We start from the raw sequence: 22,371 nt of genomic DNA on the forward strand, positions 1-22,371 counted from the left end.
CTTGAGGTATTACGATTGCGCCGAGCGAGTTCGATCGAGATGGGGCAAGAATCCGGAGAGGACAGCTCGAGTGGTTGAAGAAGAATCAAGATGACAGAGGGCCTGCCGTCTGGGATTTGCCAGATCTCGCTTGAACACGGCTAAAGGCTAACTTTAACTTACACTATTTAGCAAACCGTGAACACTCGCAGCAGCATCCAAGCTGGGTTGAGCCAGGTGGGTTGAGCACACCCGAAATTGCCCCAAACAATGAAATCTGGTGGGGTTTTTTTAACCATTCATGACTTTCTGTCACCAAGCCATTCGTAACGAAAGGATTGACTCCGCGGCCGCCTCTCGTGCTCACCTTTGAAAATCTGGAGCTACTTTGTACATAGATGTACCAGCATGGTTTTTCGACAACCACCGGAAAAATCCACAGAAAGCAAAACACTTCATCGCATGTGGTATATTTACCTCCCTCCTGATTACGCTCAAGGGACCTAATTCTTAATTTTACAGTACGCCATATCTCAACAATTCAAACCTGCCTTTCCTTGTTACATAGCGTCATCAATTCCCCATAGCATAAGCATTGAATCTCTTTCAAGTCTGCATACCCTAATAAAAGTCTTCCATCCTTTACTCCGGAACTGCTGCAAAGGAGGGCTTGGCCTGGAATAGTTATATCAGTAGCAGCCTGGCTCCTAAGCTATATTTTGATGATCAGCCAGCAGTTGTGCTGATGTCAAACATCATGTGGGCATCCTCAACCTGGCAGGAGTTCCAAGCTATGTAGCTTAACTATATATCCTCTCAAACAGAGGGTCCAGGCGACCCCACCCGGAGGGCACTGCATAGGAGAGGCGTATGTGTGAGCCTGAGGTATTAGAGTTTTTCGGGGAACCGGGGATAACGGAAAACTACAGACGAGCTACCAGAATTTCCGGACCTATTTCCAAGGTCTAATATCCTTTCACAAGGTAACTTTGAAGATGTTTTGGGATTAGGCTTTGCGCGGTTGTGAGGTGGTTTGATTTGTGAATGAGTTTAGATTTCAAGTTTTTGAAGAAGGCAATGATACAAAGATTTTGCCACGAGGAAAGGAGCTTCCTGGTGGCTACAAAGACTTATTTATAATCTAACAACCAGCAAGGAAATTTCCAGAAATGACTACAAAGCAAGGAGGATCATGAAAAACAGAAAGAAAAGGAAAAATAAGGAAAATTCCTCGAACAAGAGCGGCATGTTTCTCAAATGTTCATTGTCGAGAATGTCTTCAATGATCCTGGGAAACTTAAACAGAATAAACTTCAGTCATCTGTTTGTTACAAAACGTGCCTGACCTATTAAGTCTTCTTTTTCTTGGGGTCCTGGGATTGACGCCATTGTGAGAGGTAATGCTGCAAAAAATGCTGGTAATAAGATGGTATATGGTCTGCAAAGACCCAAGTGTCTTCTCCCAGTGTAGCATTGCGCCAACATAATAAGAAATCAAACTTACCTTTTCGTGACTTACCTTTCACTTGACAAGCATCCAAAATCTGGTATAATTTTGTCCAATCCACTATGCGCCCAGAATCATAATATGTATTTTTGACTCCTTCTAAAACTCCACAACCAGCGACCTGACTTGGAGGGTGATATTTCGCCAGGAGAGATACATTGAAGACCGGGTGCAACTTGGGGTACTCACGTGCAATGTCCAATCTGACCGCGTTCTTGCCCACCATCTCAATGACTTTGATCAAAGGGTCCAATATATCGGTAATCCAGCTTTGCATTGATCCGTGGGTTTGAATAAACTTCCGAAGAAGTAAGACCAGATCACCAGGTTGATATTGAGTAGAAGGTTTCTTGTGTGCGTCATGATAAAGAGCTTGTCGACGTTTAGCTTGTGTTAGACATTCAATAGCCTTTTCCTGTATTTCTTGCAAGTCAACAATAAAATCGTCTAGTGAACGGATTCCTGAATTTTCTGTTAAGGTAATAAACTTGGGATGAAATCCATTAGCAAAGAAAAATGGGGAGGTACCCAAAGACGCAGAGTCTAAATTATTAATAGAGAACTCAGCAATGTCCAATGTCTTGACCCAATTATCCTGGTAATACGAGCAGAAGTGGCGCAAATAATCTTCTAACACCTGATTCATGCGCTCCGTCTGCCCATCTGTTTGAGGGTGATAAGCGGTAGAAAATCCCGGGGTAATGCGTAAGGAGCGCATGAGAGAACGCCAAAATTCACTTACAAAAGTAGAACCTCTATCCAAAATTATCTTCTCCGGGATACCATGAAGCCTAAAAATATTAGACCTGAATAATTGTGCTAATTGTTCAGCGGTATAAGTTTCTTTACATGGAACAAAGTGAGTGACCTTAGCAAATCTATAACCACCATGATGGAGTCAAAGCCTCCCGAAATTGGTAGTTTAGTGATAAAATCCATCCCAATCACGCTCCAGGGACTGTGTGGAACTGGGAGGGGATTCAATGTTCCTTCTGGATTATGTCGACAAGCCTTAACACGCCGACAAGAGTCACAAGACTTTACATAGTTAATGACTTCCTTCCTGATTCCTGGCCAAGAAAAGGAGAGCATGATCAAGGAGAGTGTTCTTGCAATGCCCGGATGCCCCACGGTTGGTGCATCATGGAAAAGTTGGATTAAACGGGTGCGCAAAGAAGCCGGGACAAATATTCTGTCTTGGAACCAGAGTATATTATCACGCTCTATCAATTCCTCTCTCTCTTCTTGTCTTAACTTGTCATAGTGTTTAGCAAAATAATCCAATACTTCCGTTTTGGAACGCTGGAAATGAAGATCATACAGGTTAAAGGACAAGCTAGGAGTAATTCCTTCAACATCATTAACTGAAACGATACGCCGCGAAATTGCCTGTGAGGGAATCAAAGGACCCTCCCCTACATAATCTGGGCGTCGGCTAGGAGCATCCGCTGGGTTTGCCTTACCTGAGATGTGATAAATAGCCATATTGAAGCCATCTAAAATAGAAGCCCACCAGGCCTGCTTAGGGGTCAAGTTTTTTGCAGTGATAAAATGGCGAAGGTTGGCATGATCTGAGTAAACACGGACCGGCTCCCTTGTACCCATAAGCCAGGCTTGCCATTGTTCAAAAGCAGAAATGATGGTGAGTAGTTCAAGATCAAATATAGACCAACCACGTTCTCTATTGGTCAGCTTACTAGAATAGAAACTTACTGGGTGTAACTTGCCTGATTGGTCCGGTTGACTTAAAACAGCAGCTATGGCGTATCCAGAGCTATCGACATGAACCACCCTGGCAAGTTGAAAATCAAAATGACGAAGGAGAGGGGCTGAAGCGAAACACTTCTTGAGCGCTAGGAAAGCCGACTGGGGTCCTACTTGTCAAATATTTTCAGAAGTGAACTGTCCCTCTTTTGTCAGTTCCGTTAACGGCCGTGCCAAACCTGAAAACTTTGGAATGAATCTGTGGTAAAAATTGCAAAACCCCAAGAATCGACGGAGTTGTTGTAGGCTATCTGGAAGTGGCCAATCAAGAATGGTGGAAACCTTTCCTTCATCCATTGGCAAGCCCTCACTGGAAATCACAAAACCTAAAAATTTGACCAACAATTGAAAAAACAGACACTTGTGGAAAGAGGCTTTCAGAGAGTATTGTTGTAGTTTACCTAATATGTTTTGTAAATCTATAGAATGTTGCTCACGGGTCTTGGAAAACACTAAAATTTCATTGATATAAACAAAGCAACATACATCTAAGTACTCACGTAAACAGTGTTGGATGAATCTTTGGAAAATAGCCAGCGCATTAGCAAGGCCAAACGGCATAACACAATATTCAAATAATCCCCATCACCAGGAAAAAAAAATAGTCACTTGATGGCAAGTGACATGATGCAGCTTTGGTTTCTGCTCCAGAGCTACTCCAGCGCTGCTCCAAGTCTGCTCCACCAGCACTTTTAGAGCTTGCAGGACTGCAACAGAGCACTCAATGTGGCACAGTCAGCTGATCCTAATTTTTTTCCCAGGAACAGCTGATGCTCATCATAAGCTGAGCAGTAGGCATTGACTGAGCCTGGGCCAAAGCTGAGCATTGGCTGAGCCTGGGCCACAGCTGAGCATTGGATATTCCAGGCCTGATACAAACTTAAGTGTCAGCTGGACCAAGAATATTCCAAATCTGAGCATCAGCTTAGCCAACAATGGTCCAAAGCTGAGCATCATCTTGGAAAAGGCTTGTGCAGAGCTTAGGATCAGCTGGGACAATACTGTTCCAAAGATTAACACCAGCTGGGCCAAAACTTTTCAAAAGCTGAGCATCAGCTGAGCCAATGCTGGTACAAAGCTGAGCATTGGCTGAGCCAAGGCTGTTCTAAAGCTGAGTATCAGATGTTTTAAGACTATTCAAAAGATTAATATCACCTGAGCCAAGGCTGTTCCACAGCTGAGCATCAGCTGAGCATCAGCTGAGCCAAGGCTGGTCCACAGCTGAGCATCAGCTGAGCATCAGCTGAGCCAAGGCTGGTCCACAGCTGAGCATCAGCTGAGCATCAGCTGAGCCAAGGCTGGTCCACAGCTGAGCATCAGCTGAGCCAAGGCTGGTCCACAGCTGAGCATCAGCTGAGACAAGGCTGGTCCACAGCTGAGCATTGTCTTAGCCAAGGTTGGTCCACAGCTGAGCATCAGCTGAGCCAAGGCTGGTCCACAGATGAGCATAAGCTGTTACAGGAGTGGTCAGACTCATAATCTGAGCATTGGCTGGGCCGAGATTTATCCAAAGCTGAAAATCAGCTGAGCCAATACTGGTCCAAAGCTGAGCATTGGCTGGGCCAATGATAGTCCTAGTATGAGTCTAAGATGAGCCATGAGTGGAAAAAAGCTGAAACGCAGCTGGGCCAGGACTGGTTCTGATCTGGGCAACAAAGCTGAGCATGAGCTGGGCAACAAAGCTGAGCATAAGCTTGGAGCTAAAGCTGAGTATCAGCTGACCAGAAATGGGGATCAGTGGTGCCCATTGAAAACTGAGGATCTCCTGTGGAAATTCTGAAAGTGGTTAGATGGTGGGTAGATGATGGGTAGCCCGCTGGAGCTGGCATGATGTCACTTGTCATCAAGTGACTTTTTTTTTTTCCTGGTGCATGGTGTCCGAAACACTGTTTTCCACTCGTGACCCGGGGCCACCCGCAAGAGGTTGAAGGCTGCTTTAAGATCAATCTTTTCAGAGGAATTTACAGCCTGCCAGGCTATTAAGCAGGTTAGCAATTACAGGTAATGGGTAAGAATCTCGTACCGTAATTGAATTTAATTGTTGGTAATCTACGCAAGGGCGGTCCTCTTTACCAGGGGTCTTGACAAAAAAAATTGGTGCACCAGCTGGAGAAGAGGATTCCCGGATGAATCCTTTGGCAAGAAGATCATCGACGTACCGTTTAAGCTGTTTGTTTTCCTGTTCACTCAAATGATACATACCAACAAATGGAGGTTTGGAATCTGGTTTAAGGTTAATCTCAAAATCGTACCCCTCTTGATGGGGCGGTAAGCAACTCAAAGCATCAGTCACAAAAACATCACTATATTGCTTGAGTTCAGAGGGTAGATCATGAATGGAGGATATTTCGGACAACTTCAAATATTGAGGAACAAGGAGACTTCTGGGGGATCCCCCTACAAAAAGATGATGTTTAGCAAGCCACGGGAGGCCTAGTATAATATCGGCTGAGGCTAATTCAGTAACAACTAATAAAACTTGGAATTGAGAGGGGCTTTGGGGAAATGAAAAATCAAGATGCCCGTGCCAGCAAAAATATATGGTGCCGGACTTGGCCAAGGTTCCATCAAATCCTCGGCATGGTCAGGCAAAAGTAGTTCCTACGGGCAAATTTAAAGTCAACAAAAGAAGCAGAGGCGCTGGTATCGAATAATACAGAAGCCTCTATGGGTTTAAGACCCAAGTGGATAATGGAAGCCTTTAAGATGGGTCGGGAGGAGGGGAAGGGGACAGTAAAGAAAGGATTTAAAGACTCACAAATAGCATCACCATCCACCTCCATTTCATCAATAGCCTGTTTGAGGTAATAATCCGCCAAACTGAGAGGAGGGATGTGATCCAATGTGACCCTGCTAGTAGAAGCGACAGAGGAGTCGGCAGTCAATCGAGAGGATTCTACAGCCGGGGCGGAACAAACTCGACGAGTGTCAGAGGAGGGGATGGTCAAGGAAGGGGCTAGAGCCGGAGTGGTTCAATTGGTTTCAATTTGAGATACCGAATGTTTTTGAGAGGAAGACCATTGTTGAAAGAGGTCAAGTTTTTGTTTGATATCCATGTGTTCGCTGCTGGGAAGGGTGCAGCCGCGGAGCTTCTTGTGGGCTTCATCGAATTGTTGACCGCAACGTTGACAGACACCTCGTTGGACGCAGAGGCTCCAAAACTTGGGGAAAGTGAAAGTTTCGTCTGAAGAGATCGCGTCAAGATCCATAGGCACAATGCCATCGGGTACACGAGCTGGAGGTGGTGGTGGGGGCGGAGGGTTTGGGAGATATTGAGGGGGACGACGATGGATGGAAGGAAGTGAGCCAGAATCAATGGAGGAGATCTTGTCTTGAGCTTTGGCCACCGAGACGGCCAAGATTTGTTTTGCTTTGAGAGTTGTTGCGCTCTTCCAATCGTTGCGCATGACCGCGATCTTCAAAACCTTTGGATTCAAGGCTTGCTCATAGATGTCGCAGCGGGATTCTTCCGTCAAATCGACAGAGTAAGCCAGAGAGCGGAAGAGAGCGTTGAATTCCTTGATTGTTTGATTGCCTTGTTTGAAAGCAAAGAGACGTTTATTCGCTTCCTCTCCGTCATGTTTGTTGTTGAATACCTCTTCGAGATGGGACAAAAAGGATTTGGCCGATGATAGAACGTCAAGGACATAGGGATCTTTGACCGAAGCCGAATCTGTTGGAAGGTTTTGAGTACGAGCGTTTTCGAATAAAATCGCCATCCACCAATCATAAGCTGGAACATTTTTGCCAAGGTTGCCGTTGGGGTGTCAAAAATGGCGGACGATCCAATTGATTTTTGATTTTTTGGAGGGGAAACAGTGGCCTTTTTCTTGCAACTTTTCACGGATGAAGTAGACGAACCGCTTCGTCTCCTTAGTGTTGCCCGTGAACTGAGCATATTGGAGTTCGGGGACTTCTCCAGTTGGGCCGCGAGCCATTTCGATTAATTGAGCGGAGTTTTGTTGAATCGCGATTCTGTTATTCTCGATAGATTGGAGGATGCCATTGATGGAGTGCTGGATTCAATTGACCTGGTTGTTGAAGTTGAGTTTAAGCTGAACAAAATCCGAATAAAGAGTCTTCATACTATTGATATCCTTGATGTCTTCAGCCAAACTGTCAAAATAATTCTTGATGCTCTTCAACTGATCAAAAAGCGTGTTGAGGTCGATGCGATGGTTGGAGTTGTTGATTTTGAGGGAAGAGAGTTGTTCCGAGAGATGCGCTACCTTAATTTCAAGTGGAGTTCAAGTGTCAATGGGACCAATAAAAGGAGAATCGGTAAGATGGCCGGTGGAAGTCATGATGATACCGGCTAAAAAATTTCGGTGGCAAAATGATTGTGAGCCTGAGGTATTAGAGTTTTTTGGGGAACCGGGGATAACGGAAAACTACAGACAAGCTACCAGAATTTCCGGACCTATTTCCAAGGTCTAACATCCTTTCACAAGGTAACTTTGAAGATGTTTTGGGATTAGGCTTTGCGCGGTTGTGAGGTGGTTTGATTTGTGAATGAGTTTAGATTTCAAGTTTTTGAAGAAGGCAATGATACAAAGATTTTGCCACGAGGAAAGGAGCTTCCTGGTGGCTACAAAGACTTATTTATAATCTAACAACCAGCGAGGAAATTTCCAGAAATGACTACAAAGCAAGGAGGATCATGAAAAACAGAAAGAAAAGGAAAAATAAGGAAAATTCCTCAAACAAGAGCGGCATGTTTCTCAAATGTTCATTGTCGAGAATGTCTTCAATGATTCTGGGAAACTTAAACAGAATAAACTTCAGTAATCTGTTTATTACAGTATGCCTGCAGGCTTGCAGACAAAGGAAGGATTTTCAATCCCAAAAACAGAAAAACACAGTCTAAAAAGCAACAACATATATACAGTGCCCGGAAGAAAGTTTTCATGACATTTCTTTTGAATAGGAGACTTACAAACCATGCCTCTTAAGTTCTGATTTATTGGGAGGATGGACAGAAAGGTTTCAAAAGAATGAATATAAGTAATGTTTTTGGAAAAAATAAGTGCATAATAGCTGAAAATATTCTTTCATGAAATGATAATTTTGGAAAATCTTTAATACTGTTCCAAAAAAAAAAAAGAAAAATCAGAATCAGTAAACTGACATCCAACATGAATGATAATAAATGAAAAAAATGAGTACCAAAATAAACTTCAAATTTTGGGTGGCAGTGAAAACACATCAAAAATTCCAAATTTGCACTGCAGGTAACAAAAAAAACAGTATTTGATGTGTTTTCACTGCCACCCAAAATTTGAAATTTATTTTGGTACTCATTTTTTTCATTTATTATCATTCATGTTGGATGTCAGTTTACTGATTCTGATTTTTCTTCTTTTTTTTTGGAACAGTATTAAAGATTTTCCAAAATTATCATTTCATGAAAGAATATTTTCAGCTATTATGCACTTATTTTTTCCAAAAACATTACTTATATTCATTCTTTTGAAACCTTTCTGTCCATCCTCCCAATAACTCAGAACTTAAGAGGCATGGTTTGTAAGTCTCCTATTCAAAAGAAATGTCATGAAAACTTTCTTCCGGGCACTGTACAAAGAAATCTGAGTATACAGTTTTCTTGGCAGTACTTTGGGAACCCTCATGTAAATTCTTCAGGCCAAAACTAAAAACCTGATTGAAGGAATCTGTTTTGTACTATATTTCAAAGGAATCCTCAAGGATATTTCATTGCTCTTAAGGATGGCTATCAGTTGGGCTGTCCAAAAGGTGGCCCAAAGCCAGGTGGGTTTGGGCCGGGCCCGGACACACTATTCAGATAATTTTTGAAAATTGGCTTGGCCCATCAGACCCGTTTACTAAACCGGTGGTGCATGGGCAGCCCACGGGCTTCCCCCAATTGGGGATCTGGGGCAAAGAGGGGGGAGGGAAAAAACCAGTTCCAGCATCTCTGTTTCTCAAAATTCCAGCCATTTACCAACCAACCATCAGACATACCCACTTCACATGGAAAAGAGGATGGCAAAACCTGGTTCACCCAATGACCAAGGTGGAATGAACAACATCCAGGTATTTGGAGCAGAACAAAAAACACCGTCTACTATGCAGCAGGACAATCACCCAGGCTTTTTGGAAGACCTCAAGCTTTTTATTTCCTCAAGTTTCAATCCTCAATCCTCAAGACTCATAACTCATCTCCATCTTTCTTCATCTTCACCCCCTCTATTCTGTTCTCATCTCCCCTACTCCTTTCCCTTTCTTGGTCCTAAAACATAATTCTGTGGGTTTATTTATGATTTCTTCCTTTCTCTTCTTGTCTCTTTTCCTCTTCTGTCTTACCTCTCAATGGTCCTCAGTTTCTCTTGATTCATCCTTGTGTCTTTTGTGATGTGTTTCTTTTTTTTTTCTCTTCTCTGTTGTCTGTGGTGGGTGCGCGCGCATGGAGCGCGAGGAGATGATGATATGTTTGTGACAGGCCTCCAGGAATCCAAGTTATTGGTGAACTTGGAGGATGGGGGCATAGCATCCTTTCTGATCCAAGAGGGAGGTTATCAAAATAACATCAATTTTTTTTTTCTGAATCCGAGTCCCTGAGTCAATGAGTCCCATTGAAGAATCCATTGAGTTCCATCAATAATTCTCCTCTACTTAGATCTTTTCCCAACAAACCAAACTGCCGCCAAGGATCAACCCTCAACAAAAACCTCAAAACCACTCCACCAGCTATCAACTCGAATCCCCTTGACTCTTTCTTTTCCGGACCATCCCACAAGGGCAGCCACCAGGCACTTTTCCCCTCTCAGCGCTGTCGCCGGCCTAGCACCGGACAAAGCTCCATACCGTCCAACTGCACCTGTAGTATACAAAGTCACCATACTTCCATGTCTGTTTTTTGGCCCAAATTGTCAAACTTGTTGTAAACTTAAGGATGGGCTCAAGGTTGTCATTGTAGGAAACTTAGTTGAGCTAGTCCAAACTAGTGTGCATTGCATCCCTGGATCTTTGTCCTGGATGGACACCTTTGATAAGGCTCTTTTTTCAGTCAACCTTGATGAAAAAATGCAAGACCCATCCAAGTATGTACCAACAAGATGGAATGCTACCTTCTTAATGATTGAGTTTTTCAATGGCATACAAGCTTGCGTCCCAGATCAAACTCAAAATTGAAGATGAAAACTTTGAATATTTCCCACGCAAACTTTGCAGTGGGAGGAAATCAATATCATTGAACAATCCCTTGAACCTTTCTACCAAGGCAAGCTTATTTGTATCTTTGTAGGATCATGAGCTTCTGCTTATGAATTAATGACTTGGATATTTCTCTCTTACTCCCAGCCATTGTTGTCTTAGTGGGTCACAGTACCCAAAAATCAACCACACCTACTGCGCAATGAAAGCCATTGAGAAGCAACTTGCCTATTACCCCAAAAGTTGCACCAGACCTAGTGAAGCCAAAGCTGGCCTCTTTGATATGGTTAAGCCAATGAAGGAGAATTTTGTCAAGTACTGGGATCCAGAAAAGTAACTAGCGGCCATTGGACTGGTTTTAGACCCTCAATATAAGATTCACTATCTCTGCTACAGCACTAAAAGTGTATGAGGTGGTATTGAGAACCAAATTGGTTGGATAGTGGTTTTTGGGACCAAATTGGTCTGAATTTGGTTTGGGAACCCATTTGGTTACCAATTTGGTTCCCAAAACCATTTTGTGAGAGAATGACCACCGTCCCCTAAGAGATTCAGTTTTCAGAACCAATCTTGCAACTTTTTCCCAAATGTTGTGGGATTGGTTCTGGAAACCAAAATGTTTGGTGTAAAGTTCATCAAAACCAAAAAGTTTAGCAGAGCAGTTCCCAGAAATATTTCTTGGAACCATCCTTAAGTAGGCAGTTTTGACAACTGTAAACGTTCCAAGCTGGGGACTGCGGGCTGCGCAGCCACTTATACCATATAAATATTTATGTCCAACCGGCCACTTGGAAAGATCCCCCAGTTGCTTCCTCCAACCAGAGACTTGAAAATCCCCCCAGTTGCTTCCATCTCAATCACTTCATGACCTTTGTCCCTCTTCTCCACCCACTCCATACCGGACATTGCCCATCCCGCATCTTGTCTTGTCCCGCTGATTACCTTGTTTCTTGTTGCACATAGTCATGTCCATTGAATTGGCCAAGAGAAGCCAGTGGAACACGGACCTGAACCGGCTGCTGAAGCCCCGCCACGCAGTCCTGCCAGGTGGCAGCCTTGGCCTTATTTGGCGGAGAAGTCAGCCGGTGGCAAACATGTTTGGCCTGGCGTCAATATTTGAGGCCAAGGAGTCCCTCGTCTCTCCCATCAACATCAGTCCCACACCTCCTTTCCCCCCTTAAAAAATCCAGTGTTGTGGTAAGACTAATCCACTTACAAACACATCAAAAATAGGGAAGAATTAAGATAATAATATAGTATAAAGTACAAACAAAACCATTATAGTACAAAACATACTACAACCAACATCTTACACATATTTCTCAATTATATTATCACCCAGAAAACCAGTACTAGTCTATTTAATTACATAATCAAATTCATAGTAGAATCCTAGTTTCACATACAAATCACACCCATTACATAGTACAAATCTATTCTAGGACTAAAAGGGACACTGCTGAAAGATTCCACTATCACATGTTAGAAAATCTACTCTTAGATCATGTTTTCAACCCAAAGAGGAACAAGCCAAGTGATCACAACTCAAAGTAGTATACTATTTCACAAATATCGTGTACAGCTTCCCAATATAGATTAGTATTTCAACACTACAACTGTACAGCATCCCAAAGTAGTATTCTATTTCACACTTGTAAAATCCACTCTCAGACTAGATTATTTACTATATAAGGAGGTCTCTTCTGCCCCTTCTTGTTCCCTTTCTTCCCCATGCTTGCACTAAAATATAGTAATATTAAGAGATTACTTCTGCATTCATCACTTTATTATAGTTAGATCATCATAGTTAAGAGTTAGATCATAAATCAAGAAATTGATAATTATAACTTGCCCTTATTAACAAAACTCAATCACGTCAAATTATAACATCTCTCTTTAAGCGCTCAAAATCTGGTTCTTAGGTTCTGAAATAGCTAGATTTTTGAATACTTCAGCAGATTGCGCCACACTATAAATTCTAGTGTACATTCTCCCAGAGCTTAATTAAGGAAGGCAGCCCTTCAAGCACCTTATAGTTTAAACTTACTCAGTTTTGCTATTATTCCCTTCCAAGCTCAGATCACGCATTGCGCAGAAGTTCCACAGTGTGCTTACCTTCTTTCCCATCCCCTATTGAGGACTGGGTCTGCAACACTTGTGCCGCTTCCCCCTGCTCCAAACAAGCCCTTGCCTTGGCCAGCCAGTACACAATCAAGACCAAGTTTGCGGGAAATCTGCAAGAAGGCGCGATAGCAGTGGTGGCCATGTACAGCATCCTGACCCCCTACAACATGACTAGGTATGCTCCCTTCCTGGTCCCCCCTCTAGTACTACCCCGTCCTCATATTGACCCTTCTGGTTTTTCTTTCAGAGACAAGTTTTACACCCAGTACATTCAGAGTTCCGTCTTCTGTCTCCTCTGTTCTGGGCAATGTTGAGGCACAATCTGGCGAGAATACCATGCTTGGTGAGGTTGTGTCCCTGATCTCTGAAAAAATGAAAGAGGTGGACCAGGTCTTCATGTCCTGATCATTTTGTTTCTGTTTTTATTCTTAATAGTGTTTTTGGAGTTTTTATATCTTGTAGTTCCATAAAGTCTTTTCTTATTATCTTCCCTGAGACCAAATTGTAATGCAAGGACTCTTGAAATTGTTCAAATCAAATTGGTTTGCACAGATGTTTCCTGGAACCAAAGATCGTCCAAGAATGTTTTTAATAACCAAAATATGGTTATTGAAACCATTTGGCTCACCAATGTTGGCTATCCAAACGGATTGGCCAGTTTCAGGAACCATTTGGCTGACCAATCTTGATTTTTCAAACCAAATTGCCAACCAAAATAGTTTCTGCACTCTTTTGGTCAACCAATTTGGGTTTTCAAAACTGTTTGGCCAACCAAATTGGTTTTCAACACTTATCAGCCTGCAACCATGTTGGTTTTGATAACCATTTGAAGTGGTTTCAAGAATATTTCTTTGACCAAATCAGTTTTTAAGATGTTTTCAGAACCACCTGAGGTGGTTCTGTGAATATGTTAAAAATATCTGAAAATGGTCAGTTGGACTTGCTCCTCAGGACATCCAGGACTGAAGCCCCATTTATAAACAAATATTTGAGTTTTATTTTGAAAGTATTCGAAAACAATTTTGAAACAAAAACAAAAACAAAATGAAAGATTTTTGATTTCAAAAATCTCTTGGGCAAGCTTCAAACAACAGGGTGCAAATATAAACATTTGTGCATCCCTGACTGAGTAGCCTGCCGGAGTGGGTAGGCAGGAGCAAGATATCTGTGACACAGGCCAGGACAGCTGGAATACAGCTCCAGGACCGGAGCTTGAACCGGATGCTCCGCTGGCCCAGGAGGTTCCCTCGTGTGAGTACAATGTTCCTTGCTTGCCAAAGACCTCGGCAAGCAGGTCAAACTATGTATCGGCACCAGTTTGGACCGGTAGGTCCAACAAGTCCTTGGAGCGGCCTGTCCGAGCAGTTCTTGGACATGGCCATCACCAATTGGCCCATCTGCTTGGACAGGCAAGTCCAACCCCTTGTTGGACCGCCATATCCCAGAACGAGGTTGGCTAGAGGAGTCGTCAGACATGCCGGTCCGAGAATTGGTGGTATACATGTACCCATTTGCAACCTCCGCCGACCCAGTACAGAAATTTGAATGGGGAGTAGTAGCCTGGCAACCACACAGGTGTACTGCCATTTCAAAAGTTCAATTCCTCAGGTGTTGGATTTCTGAAATCTCAAACACCCCTCCCGGGTGCGTTTGAAGAGTTTTGAGATTATTTTGAAATGAAAAGAAGTCAAAACAAAGTTGGTTTTGATTTCAAAACGATTTCAAAATAATCTCAAAATAGCGTTTATAATTGGCGCCTGAGTGTATTGGAAATATTTTGAAAACCATTCAAATTGGTTTTCAAACTACAGTTGCGAGGGGCATATTACTGTACAGATTAAACCCTCAGGGGTCCCCGGTTCGGAATTTTGGGATCTGGGAGGGAAAAAAAAAACAGGAGATTCAGCCTAATTTGGCAGGATCTGACACTGATCTTCTGAGTGAACAACCTCTGGGATGGTCTTGAGTCTTGAAGAGAAGCAGTTGGCAACGGCCGCGTGTGGAGCAAAATTGTGTGAAGGGTGCTGAGAGGTGAAGAGGGCACTCGGACTCTGTAGCTATGGGCTGATGAGTGCTCGGACAGGCTCGGACCCCATGGCTATGGGTTTATGAGATCCATAGTCATGGAGTTACAGGCTATAAACCCATAATTATGGGCTTATGGCATGTACTGAGTGTTGGGTTTGGAATGTAGGGGCCAAAAAAAAAAAAAAAAAGAAAAAAAAACTGGCTGGTCAGATCAAACCTTAGCCGGGATAGAACTAGAATCTACAGCCTCCAAAAGGCCCAAAACTATCATTTACATATTGTGTTTTGTAGAATGCTTGGACGGATGGTCCTGTTGCTGTGCACAAATCATGGCGTTGCGTAATTCCATTTTTTTTGTTTTTGCCTCGCATTGTGAAATAAAGATCATCATGATCATTTTCACTTTGGTACAGGCGGGCTCCGTATGGCAGAATGATGGAGATTAAACTGGGGCTGTGCCAGATAACCCCATAACTATAGCACTCAACTTCACTCTTGAAGTCCAACCATTAAGCAAAACACAATACATGTTATGTTAAGCCCATATGCATGGGCCTAATTCGGCCCGCGTCTCAGATCTGATTTTGCGGGCAAGGCTGTACAGTACATAATGGAGGACTTCCCGTCACTTTTGAACAGATCTGGAATTTCAGATTTCGCAGGGAAATCTGGAATCTGGAACTCTGGATCACTTCGGGGATCTTCGGGGACCCAGATTTCCCTGCGAAATTTGACATCTGGTGGCTCAGATCTGACTTTCCAGATCAACAGGAAGTCCTCCAGTATGCCCCTCGCAACTGTAATATTTTTTTGCACTTGTGCAGTGTTTTGGAGATCATACCATGGCCAAATTAGATTTGCATCTTGGAGAACAGAAGATCATCTGCAGCCCCAATGGTGACCAAAAGCAGTTCAACATTCTACATAATAATTGGCTGGTGGGAGGGAAATGGGGCTTGATTCCCATCATTTTCTCAGTTTGCCCGAATTGTGATGCAATATCTGTGGCCTCCCCCTCAGGATTGATGATTTGCCTCACGATGGTTGATGGATCAGTACGGCAGACTCCTGGATAGTCAAGGTTATGATGGTGTTATGTAGCTGGGGTCCAGACTCCTGCAGAAGCATCGTTTGGTCCTGGGGGTGCTTTTCCCTCGACTGATACACACTCTTTTTTGGGTTTTGGGGCTGAGCAGCTCTTGCTTGCTTGTGTCCCTGCTTTCGACCAGCCACCCTCCGCCATGTCCTCCAGCACACCCGCCCCCGCCAGGCTCATCTCCCCCCTCAAGGGCGCCCTCAGCCGGGTCAAGAACATCCCCAGCGCACTCAAGCCATCCAGCCTCTCCCCCGCCCGGCCCCGGCCCAAGTCCAAGTCGCCCAGCCGGAGCCCCTCGGCCTCGGGCGAGCTGTCGAATGCCGTCGGGATGTGCTCGCTCGAAGTCAACAGGGCCGCCGGGCTGCCCTACTGGAAGGCCGTCACCCGCCTCAGCTTCGACATGGACCCCTTCGTGATCATCAGCTTCGGGAAAAAGGTGCGCACACAACACACACACTCACCATCCGAAAGCTAAACAGAAAAACCCCTGCTCGATATAGATCTTCCGGACCCGGGTCATCAGACACTCCATGGATCCCGTCTGGGACGAGAAGCTCTTCTTCCATGTCCAGAAGAGCGAGATGCCCTTCACGATCCTCTTCAGCATGTACGACTGGGACAAGATGTCCTCAAACGACTACATCGGCGAAAGCCAGCTGCTCCTCGAGCACCTCATCAACGACACCCAGCAGAACATGCTCCTCGACCCCGAAACTGGCCTCTACCAGCTAGACCCATCCGGCAAACTGATCGGCGACCACATGACGTCCTACGAACTCCCCGTCGTCCACACACCCTCTCCCACCACCACCACCACCACCACCCCTTCAGCCGAGCCCGCCGGCGAAGCCACCTACAACGGCAAGCTGTCCATCAAGGCCAAATTCATCCCCTACTCGGCCATGCGCCAGGTCTTCTGGAGGAAGTATCTCGACGAGTTCGATACCGACGACTCGGCCACCATCTCGACCACCGAGCTCACCTCGATGCTCGACTCCCTCGGCTCAACCCTCACCCGGGAGACCATCTCAGGCTTCTTCTCTCGCTATGGGAAATCATCAACAAACGACCAGCACACCCTATCCTTCGAACAGGTCATCGGCTGCCTAGAATCAGAACTAGTCAAGCCTGCCCACCAACGAAACCAGATCGATGCCGAAGACGAGCAGATCGGCGTCGGCCTGAATGCAGTCCGTCCCCCAGCCGAAAGGCCTCCGCAACCCGACGGGGGACCCGACCAATCACAATCTCCAGCCGCCCCCGATCCCTCCACTCCGGCCTCGCCCCTCGTCTCCATCAGCTTCATCGGCCACAACCCCATCGACGTCACCACCAGCCTCGACCACCAGCCCGATTCACTCTCCAACTCGCCATGCAGCACCAACCTGGATGAGATCAGCGGCGACGAGCCCTCGAGCCCAACCCACACCCGAGCACGCTCCCACCTACGATCCGAGAAGGTCGTCAACATCTCCTGCTGTCCGATCTGTCACCAGGAACAGCCCCACTCCCAGGCGGAGATCGACATGGTCACCCACATGGCCGTCTGTGCATCCCAGGACTGGACCTCCCTCCAAAACATCCTCTCCCCCGGAAACTTCGTCACCTCCTCCCAAGCCAACCGCAAGTGGTTCACCAAAGTGATCGGCAAGGTCCAGAACGGCAAGTACTCCCTGGGCGCCAATTCGGCTAACATCATCGTCCAGGACCGAAGGACGGGGAAGCTGATCGAAGAGAAGATGCAGGCCTACGTCCGCCTGGGGATCCGCTTGATGTACAAATCCGGAGGCGGCGGCGGCGGCGGCGGCTCGGGGAGCGCGAAGGAGAACCGGATGGAGCACCAGAAGATCAAGAAACTCCTGAAATCATTGACGATCAAGCAGGGCATCAAGTTCGACTCGGCCGACTCGATCAAAGAGATCCAGCCGTTCATCAACTTCCATGAGCTGGACCTGAACGAGGTCAAGCTACCGCTGAGCCAGTTCAAGAACTTCAACGAGTTTTTCTACAGAGAGCTCAAGCCCAACGCGCGCCCGATCGAGAGTGCCGAGGACGGGTCGGTGCTGACCTCGGTGGCCGACTGCCGCCTGATGGTCTTCAAGGACCTCAACCAGTCGAAGCAGATCTGGATCAAGGGTCGGCGGTTCAGCCTGCAGAAGCTTCTGGGACCCTTGGGCCTCCGGAACATCGTCCCCGGCGACACTCCTCCTCCTCCTCCGACGACGACGATGGGCGTCGATCAGCCGTCGATGGGCGACGAGAAACAGGGCCTGGGAGGGCCCGGAGCCGCAGCAGCCGCCGAGGAGGCCGAGCACGACGCGTCCAACGAGACCAGCTTGGCCAGCATCGCCAGCTCCGCCGCCGACGACCCCGCCGCCGCCGACCTGGCCCTCAGATGGGCCCTCGCTATCTTCCGCTTGGCCCCGCAAGACTACCACCGCTTCCACTCGCCTATCGACGGCAAGATCGTCGACGTCGAGTACATCGACGGCCAATACTACACGTATGTCCTTCCCCCCCCCCCCCCCCCCTCTCTACTGTGCCTCACAAACTCACATAGAACGCGGGGTTTCTGTGGCGGGCTGGAAGGGTCAATCCGATGGTATGTCCGCTGTCGGTCCACACTCGCTAGAGACTCGTATGCTGAGATGCTTGTGCCAGGCGATCCGGTCGACCATCGATGTCTATGGCGAAAACGTGCGGGTGGTGGTGTGCATCGAGACGGAGAAGTTCGCGAAAGTGTACTGCGTGTTCGTCGGGGCCATGTACGCATCTCTCTCTCCCTCCCTTTTCTTCTCCGTTTCGCGGTGCTTGGCTTGATTCGTGTGGACGTAGGATGGTGGGCAGTATCAATATGAGCATCAAGCTTGGCGACCGGGTCCGGAAGGGCGACGATATCGGGTACTTCGCCTTCGGTAAGCGCCCGCAGTCTCCTCCCCCCGCTCCTCCCCAATCGCTGATTCTTTGTGTGTGTGTGTGTGGGACTCTGCAGGCGGGTCGACGATCCTGGTGGTCGTGGAAAGCGACAGGATCGAGTGGGACGCCGACCTGCAGACGAACTCCAGTCAGCCCCCTCCTCCCGCTATCTTCTCCTTGACGTCGCGTCTGAGCTGACATGCCCGTGTACTGTGGACAGGCCATTCGATCGAGACGTTGGTCCGGGTGGGCACACGCGTGGGCGCCCGCAAACCTGCCTGAATCATCTCTGCCCCCCCCCCCCCCCCCCCCCCCCCCCCGCCCGGCTCTTCCGCACCCTCGCCAGATCTATGTACATCTCTTGTACCACTCACTTATCTACTCGTTATCTCCGCATCTTCTTTCCCCTTTGAATCCTCACATTACGCACACCTGTAGTCGCTCTGAACTTCCCTGTCCTTTTACTTATCTCTCCCCAGTATTAACTCTATATTTATGACCCGCGCACCATGTTATATTATTATGAGTATCAAGAATGCCCAAGCAATGTTGTATTATCCTTATCAATAGACAGTTCCACAACAGCTATTTAATCAGTTTTATATATATATTCATTTGGATAACCAAGCAGTACATCTCTCCACCTATGTTCCTGTTTTTTTTTTTTTCTCCTTCCGTTGCCTTGGTTGAGGCATGTGCAAGTTCAGAGTGCCATTGTTGACCTCTTAGTTCGGCCGCGTTTGCAGCATTATCACTCTAAATGGTTGATGAAGAGCGGCCGGGTGTCCCATGGGTTGAATGGAGCCTCAAGGTCACTTGCACCTCAGAAAGGCCCTGGTGACTTGGACACATGCAGCAATTGGAGTTCTAAGTGAACCTACTCTGAGGCGTATTCATGATCTACTTGAGGGAATGGGCCATAGCCTGTTCCTAGGAGTGTGTCAAACTGTCATATCTATTTTGGACTTCCTGAGGTTGACCACCACAATGCTAGATTCAATCAAGCCCCCAAAATGTACCAGAGAGGCACTCCAAAGGTGTACGTAGATCATGCTGCCCTCCTGGCCGCAAGCCACAAGCCAAGCTTCCCCCATCATTGGGAACTGGACAAGCACAACCCAGGCCTCAAGGCAACCAAGTGTTTACCAAAAGCACTCCAGAAGTGAGTGTATGGAGTCCGTACTCCGATGATTGTTGGAGTGCAGACTGGAGTCCTCCAAGCCGATTGGAGTGCAGAACCGGGGCCTCGAGAGTCTTTGGGGTGCGCCCCAAAGAGCTGCAGTGGCCAGCAGATGTAAGGAGTGTCCGTGAGTCTCACTCCGCAAGATAGGAGTGCGTACCCCCAGCACTCCATTCCTGATCTTTCTCCTCCCCAACAGGGGAGCGCACTACTGGGACCGCCAGCCAGAGCTGGAGAGCCTACACTTGAACCCCATATCTGTGCCTCTGACTGGCCGGATGGCCGGTGATTGGGCAAGGTATACTACACAGCCCATGGGATGTCTGGCCATCCAGCGGGCTATGTGCATGCACACTCCCCTCAATCCTGGCTGCCAACTCCTCTCCATGACTGGCACAGACCAGCATTGAGTGGATTAACATCTCCTCTCAATGATCGGCCTGTGCCGGTGTGCTATTCTATTTGTGTAACAATGCCAAAAGCAGATTGATTGAAGAGGTATTGTGACAGCATAGACACAGCTATCATTCATTATAAGAGGAGGAAGTAAGATATTATGCAAGCAGTGTATGTGTACATACATGGAAGGGACGGGGTGTTATAGATGGAATGGAGGAGACCATTGAGTGGCAACATACACACCCCAGGTTGCTTGACGGCTGGTCATTGAGTGGGCTGTGTAGGAAACTCAATGGCCGGTATGGGACTCCATCTGTCCTAGGTGGAGGCAGTCAGGAGAGGGGAAGAAAGGTCATTGAGTGGGGTCTCCTCCACTTGATGACCATTGAGTGGCAATATACACACCCCAGGTTTCTTGATGGCTGGTCATTGAGTGGGCTGTGTAGGCCACTCAATGGCTGTTATGGAACTCCACCTGTCCTAGGTGGAGGCAGTCAGGAGAGGAGAAGAAAAGGTGCTGTTTAGGCTGCCCTCTGTATTGGTCCGGATGATGTCCATGTTATGAGCTGCACGCGCGCCGTACGCTAGGTCACGCCTGGGACATGTTGTATTTAGTACATGTCACAGCTCTCCATCCTAAGGGAGAGCGGAGGAGAGATCCCCAAACTCTCCTCATCTAGCAATCTACATAGTTTGCCAAGACAAGACAGGATTAGGTCTTTCTTCTCTATAGTTTCGACCATAACATATTGCTAGATCATCTCAAGAGAACAAGGACCAATCAGAACTGAAAACCAGACACCAAACAGAACAAGTTGATCCGTCGGATCCGAATAGAACAAACTGAACCCAAGAACTGAACAGACACGAACTGAAGAAACCAGCCCGAACCTGTAACTGAGATGGATGCCGCCGCCGTCGCCGCATTACAACAAAAACTGGCCAATCTGATGGCCGTCGTCAACAAAGAATGTGGCCTCCGTTGACAAGCCGAAGCCGCTAGACAAGAGGCCGGGAATGCACGTCAAGCGGCCGAGAATGCATGGCAACAAGCCAAGAACGCTCAACCACCACAGGACGCCCAGGTCCCAGCCAACAACCAACTGGTCGTGGTAGCCCAACAACCTATCCGGGCCCCGAAGATCGGAGTACCGGACAAGTACGACGGCTCACGAGGCGTCAATGCCGAAGTTTACGCAAGCCAAGTAAGCCTCTACATCCTTGCAAACGTTGCAGCGTTCCCGGACGACAGATCACAAATCATATTTGCCCTTTTGTATTTGACGGGACAAGCGAGCAGTTGGGCCCAGCCTTGGATGCACAAGATCTGCGAAAACCGAGCCGCCACCTACAGCGAGTTCACGGACGCGTTTGAGGCTATGTTTTACGACACGGAGAAACAAACGAAAGCCAAACGGTCATTACGACTTCTGAAGCAGACAAAATTGGTCAGCCAGTACACCCATCAATTCCTACTATACACTCACAACACGGGATGGGAGCCCCGGACCCTCGTTGGCCTGTACACTCAGGGCCTGAAGAAGGAAGTCCGCATAGCCCTGGTACTATCTCGCACCCAGTTTGACACCCTGGCAGCGGTTTCCAACATGGCTCTTAAAATCAACAACAAATTGAATGGGCTTGAGTCCGGCACCATCCCCTCAGCCTCAACAGCGGATCCAGATGCAATGGACATATCAGCGATGCGTGGACAGCTGTCTGAATCAGAGAGGAGTCGGATGATGAGGGAGGGGCTGTGTTTTTGTTGCGGCAAACAGGGTCACCAACCACGAGAGTGCCCTGACAAGGGCAAGGGGAAGGGAGCCGTCCGCGTGGCCGAGATGGAGGAGCAGAGCGAGGAGGTTCGAGAATGGGAGCACAACGGAGGGGTCAAAAAAAGACGGAGCTTGGGAATGATGGGTATGCCCCTCCCGAGCTCACACAAGGAGCTATTAGTTAGTGTTGGCGCTAGTGATTTGGTTAACAGTAATACAACAATTGATCCCCGACTGTTCATTTCATTTAACCTCGCGCCACACACCCTCCTTGAGCATACCACGACCAATGTTTCCCATCCAACCAGATTCCTGGTGGATTCAGGGGCCACACACAATGTGCTGAGCCTCGCGTTCGTAGCAAGAGCAGGCCTGCTGGCCCTGGCGTCCTCGTGCAACAGGACAATAGCAGGGTTCGACGGATTGACTAAGA

The 22,371-nt window shown here is 47.0% G+C and overlaps 1 protein-coding gene across 1 annotated transcript; it reads left to right on the top strand.

Moving 5' to 3' along the window:
* Window positions 1-15,813: 15,813 nt before the first annotated feature.
* PtA15_1A430 (uncharacterized protein) lies at window positions 15,814-18,866 on the top strand (the record flags this gene model as incomplete). Its single annotated transcript, XM_053165458.1, has 6 exons — window positions 15,814-16,104; window positions 16,169-18,171; window positions 18,317-18,433; window positions 18,504-18,583; window positions 18,661-18,732; window positions 18,805-18,866. The coding sequence occupies 6 exons, from the start codon at window positions 15,814-15,816 to the stop codon at window positions 18,864-18,866; spliced, it is 2,625 nt and encodes an 874-aa protein (XP_053016647.1).
* Between the last annotated feature and the right edge of the window lie 3,505 nt (window positions 18,867-22,371).

This window comes from Puccinia triticina, chromosome 1A (assembly GCF_026914185.1).
Source record: "Puccinia triticina chromosome 1A, complete sequence".
NCBI classification, from domain to species: Eukaryota; Fungi; Basidiomycota; class Pucciniomycetes; order Pucciniales; family Pucciniaceae; genus Puccinia; species Puccinia triticina.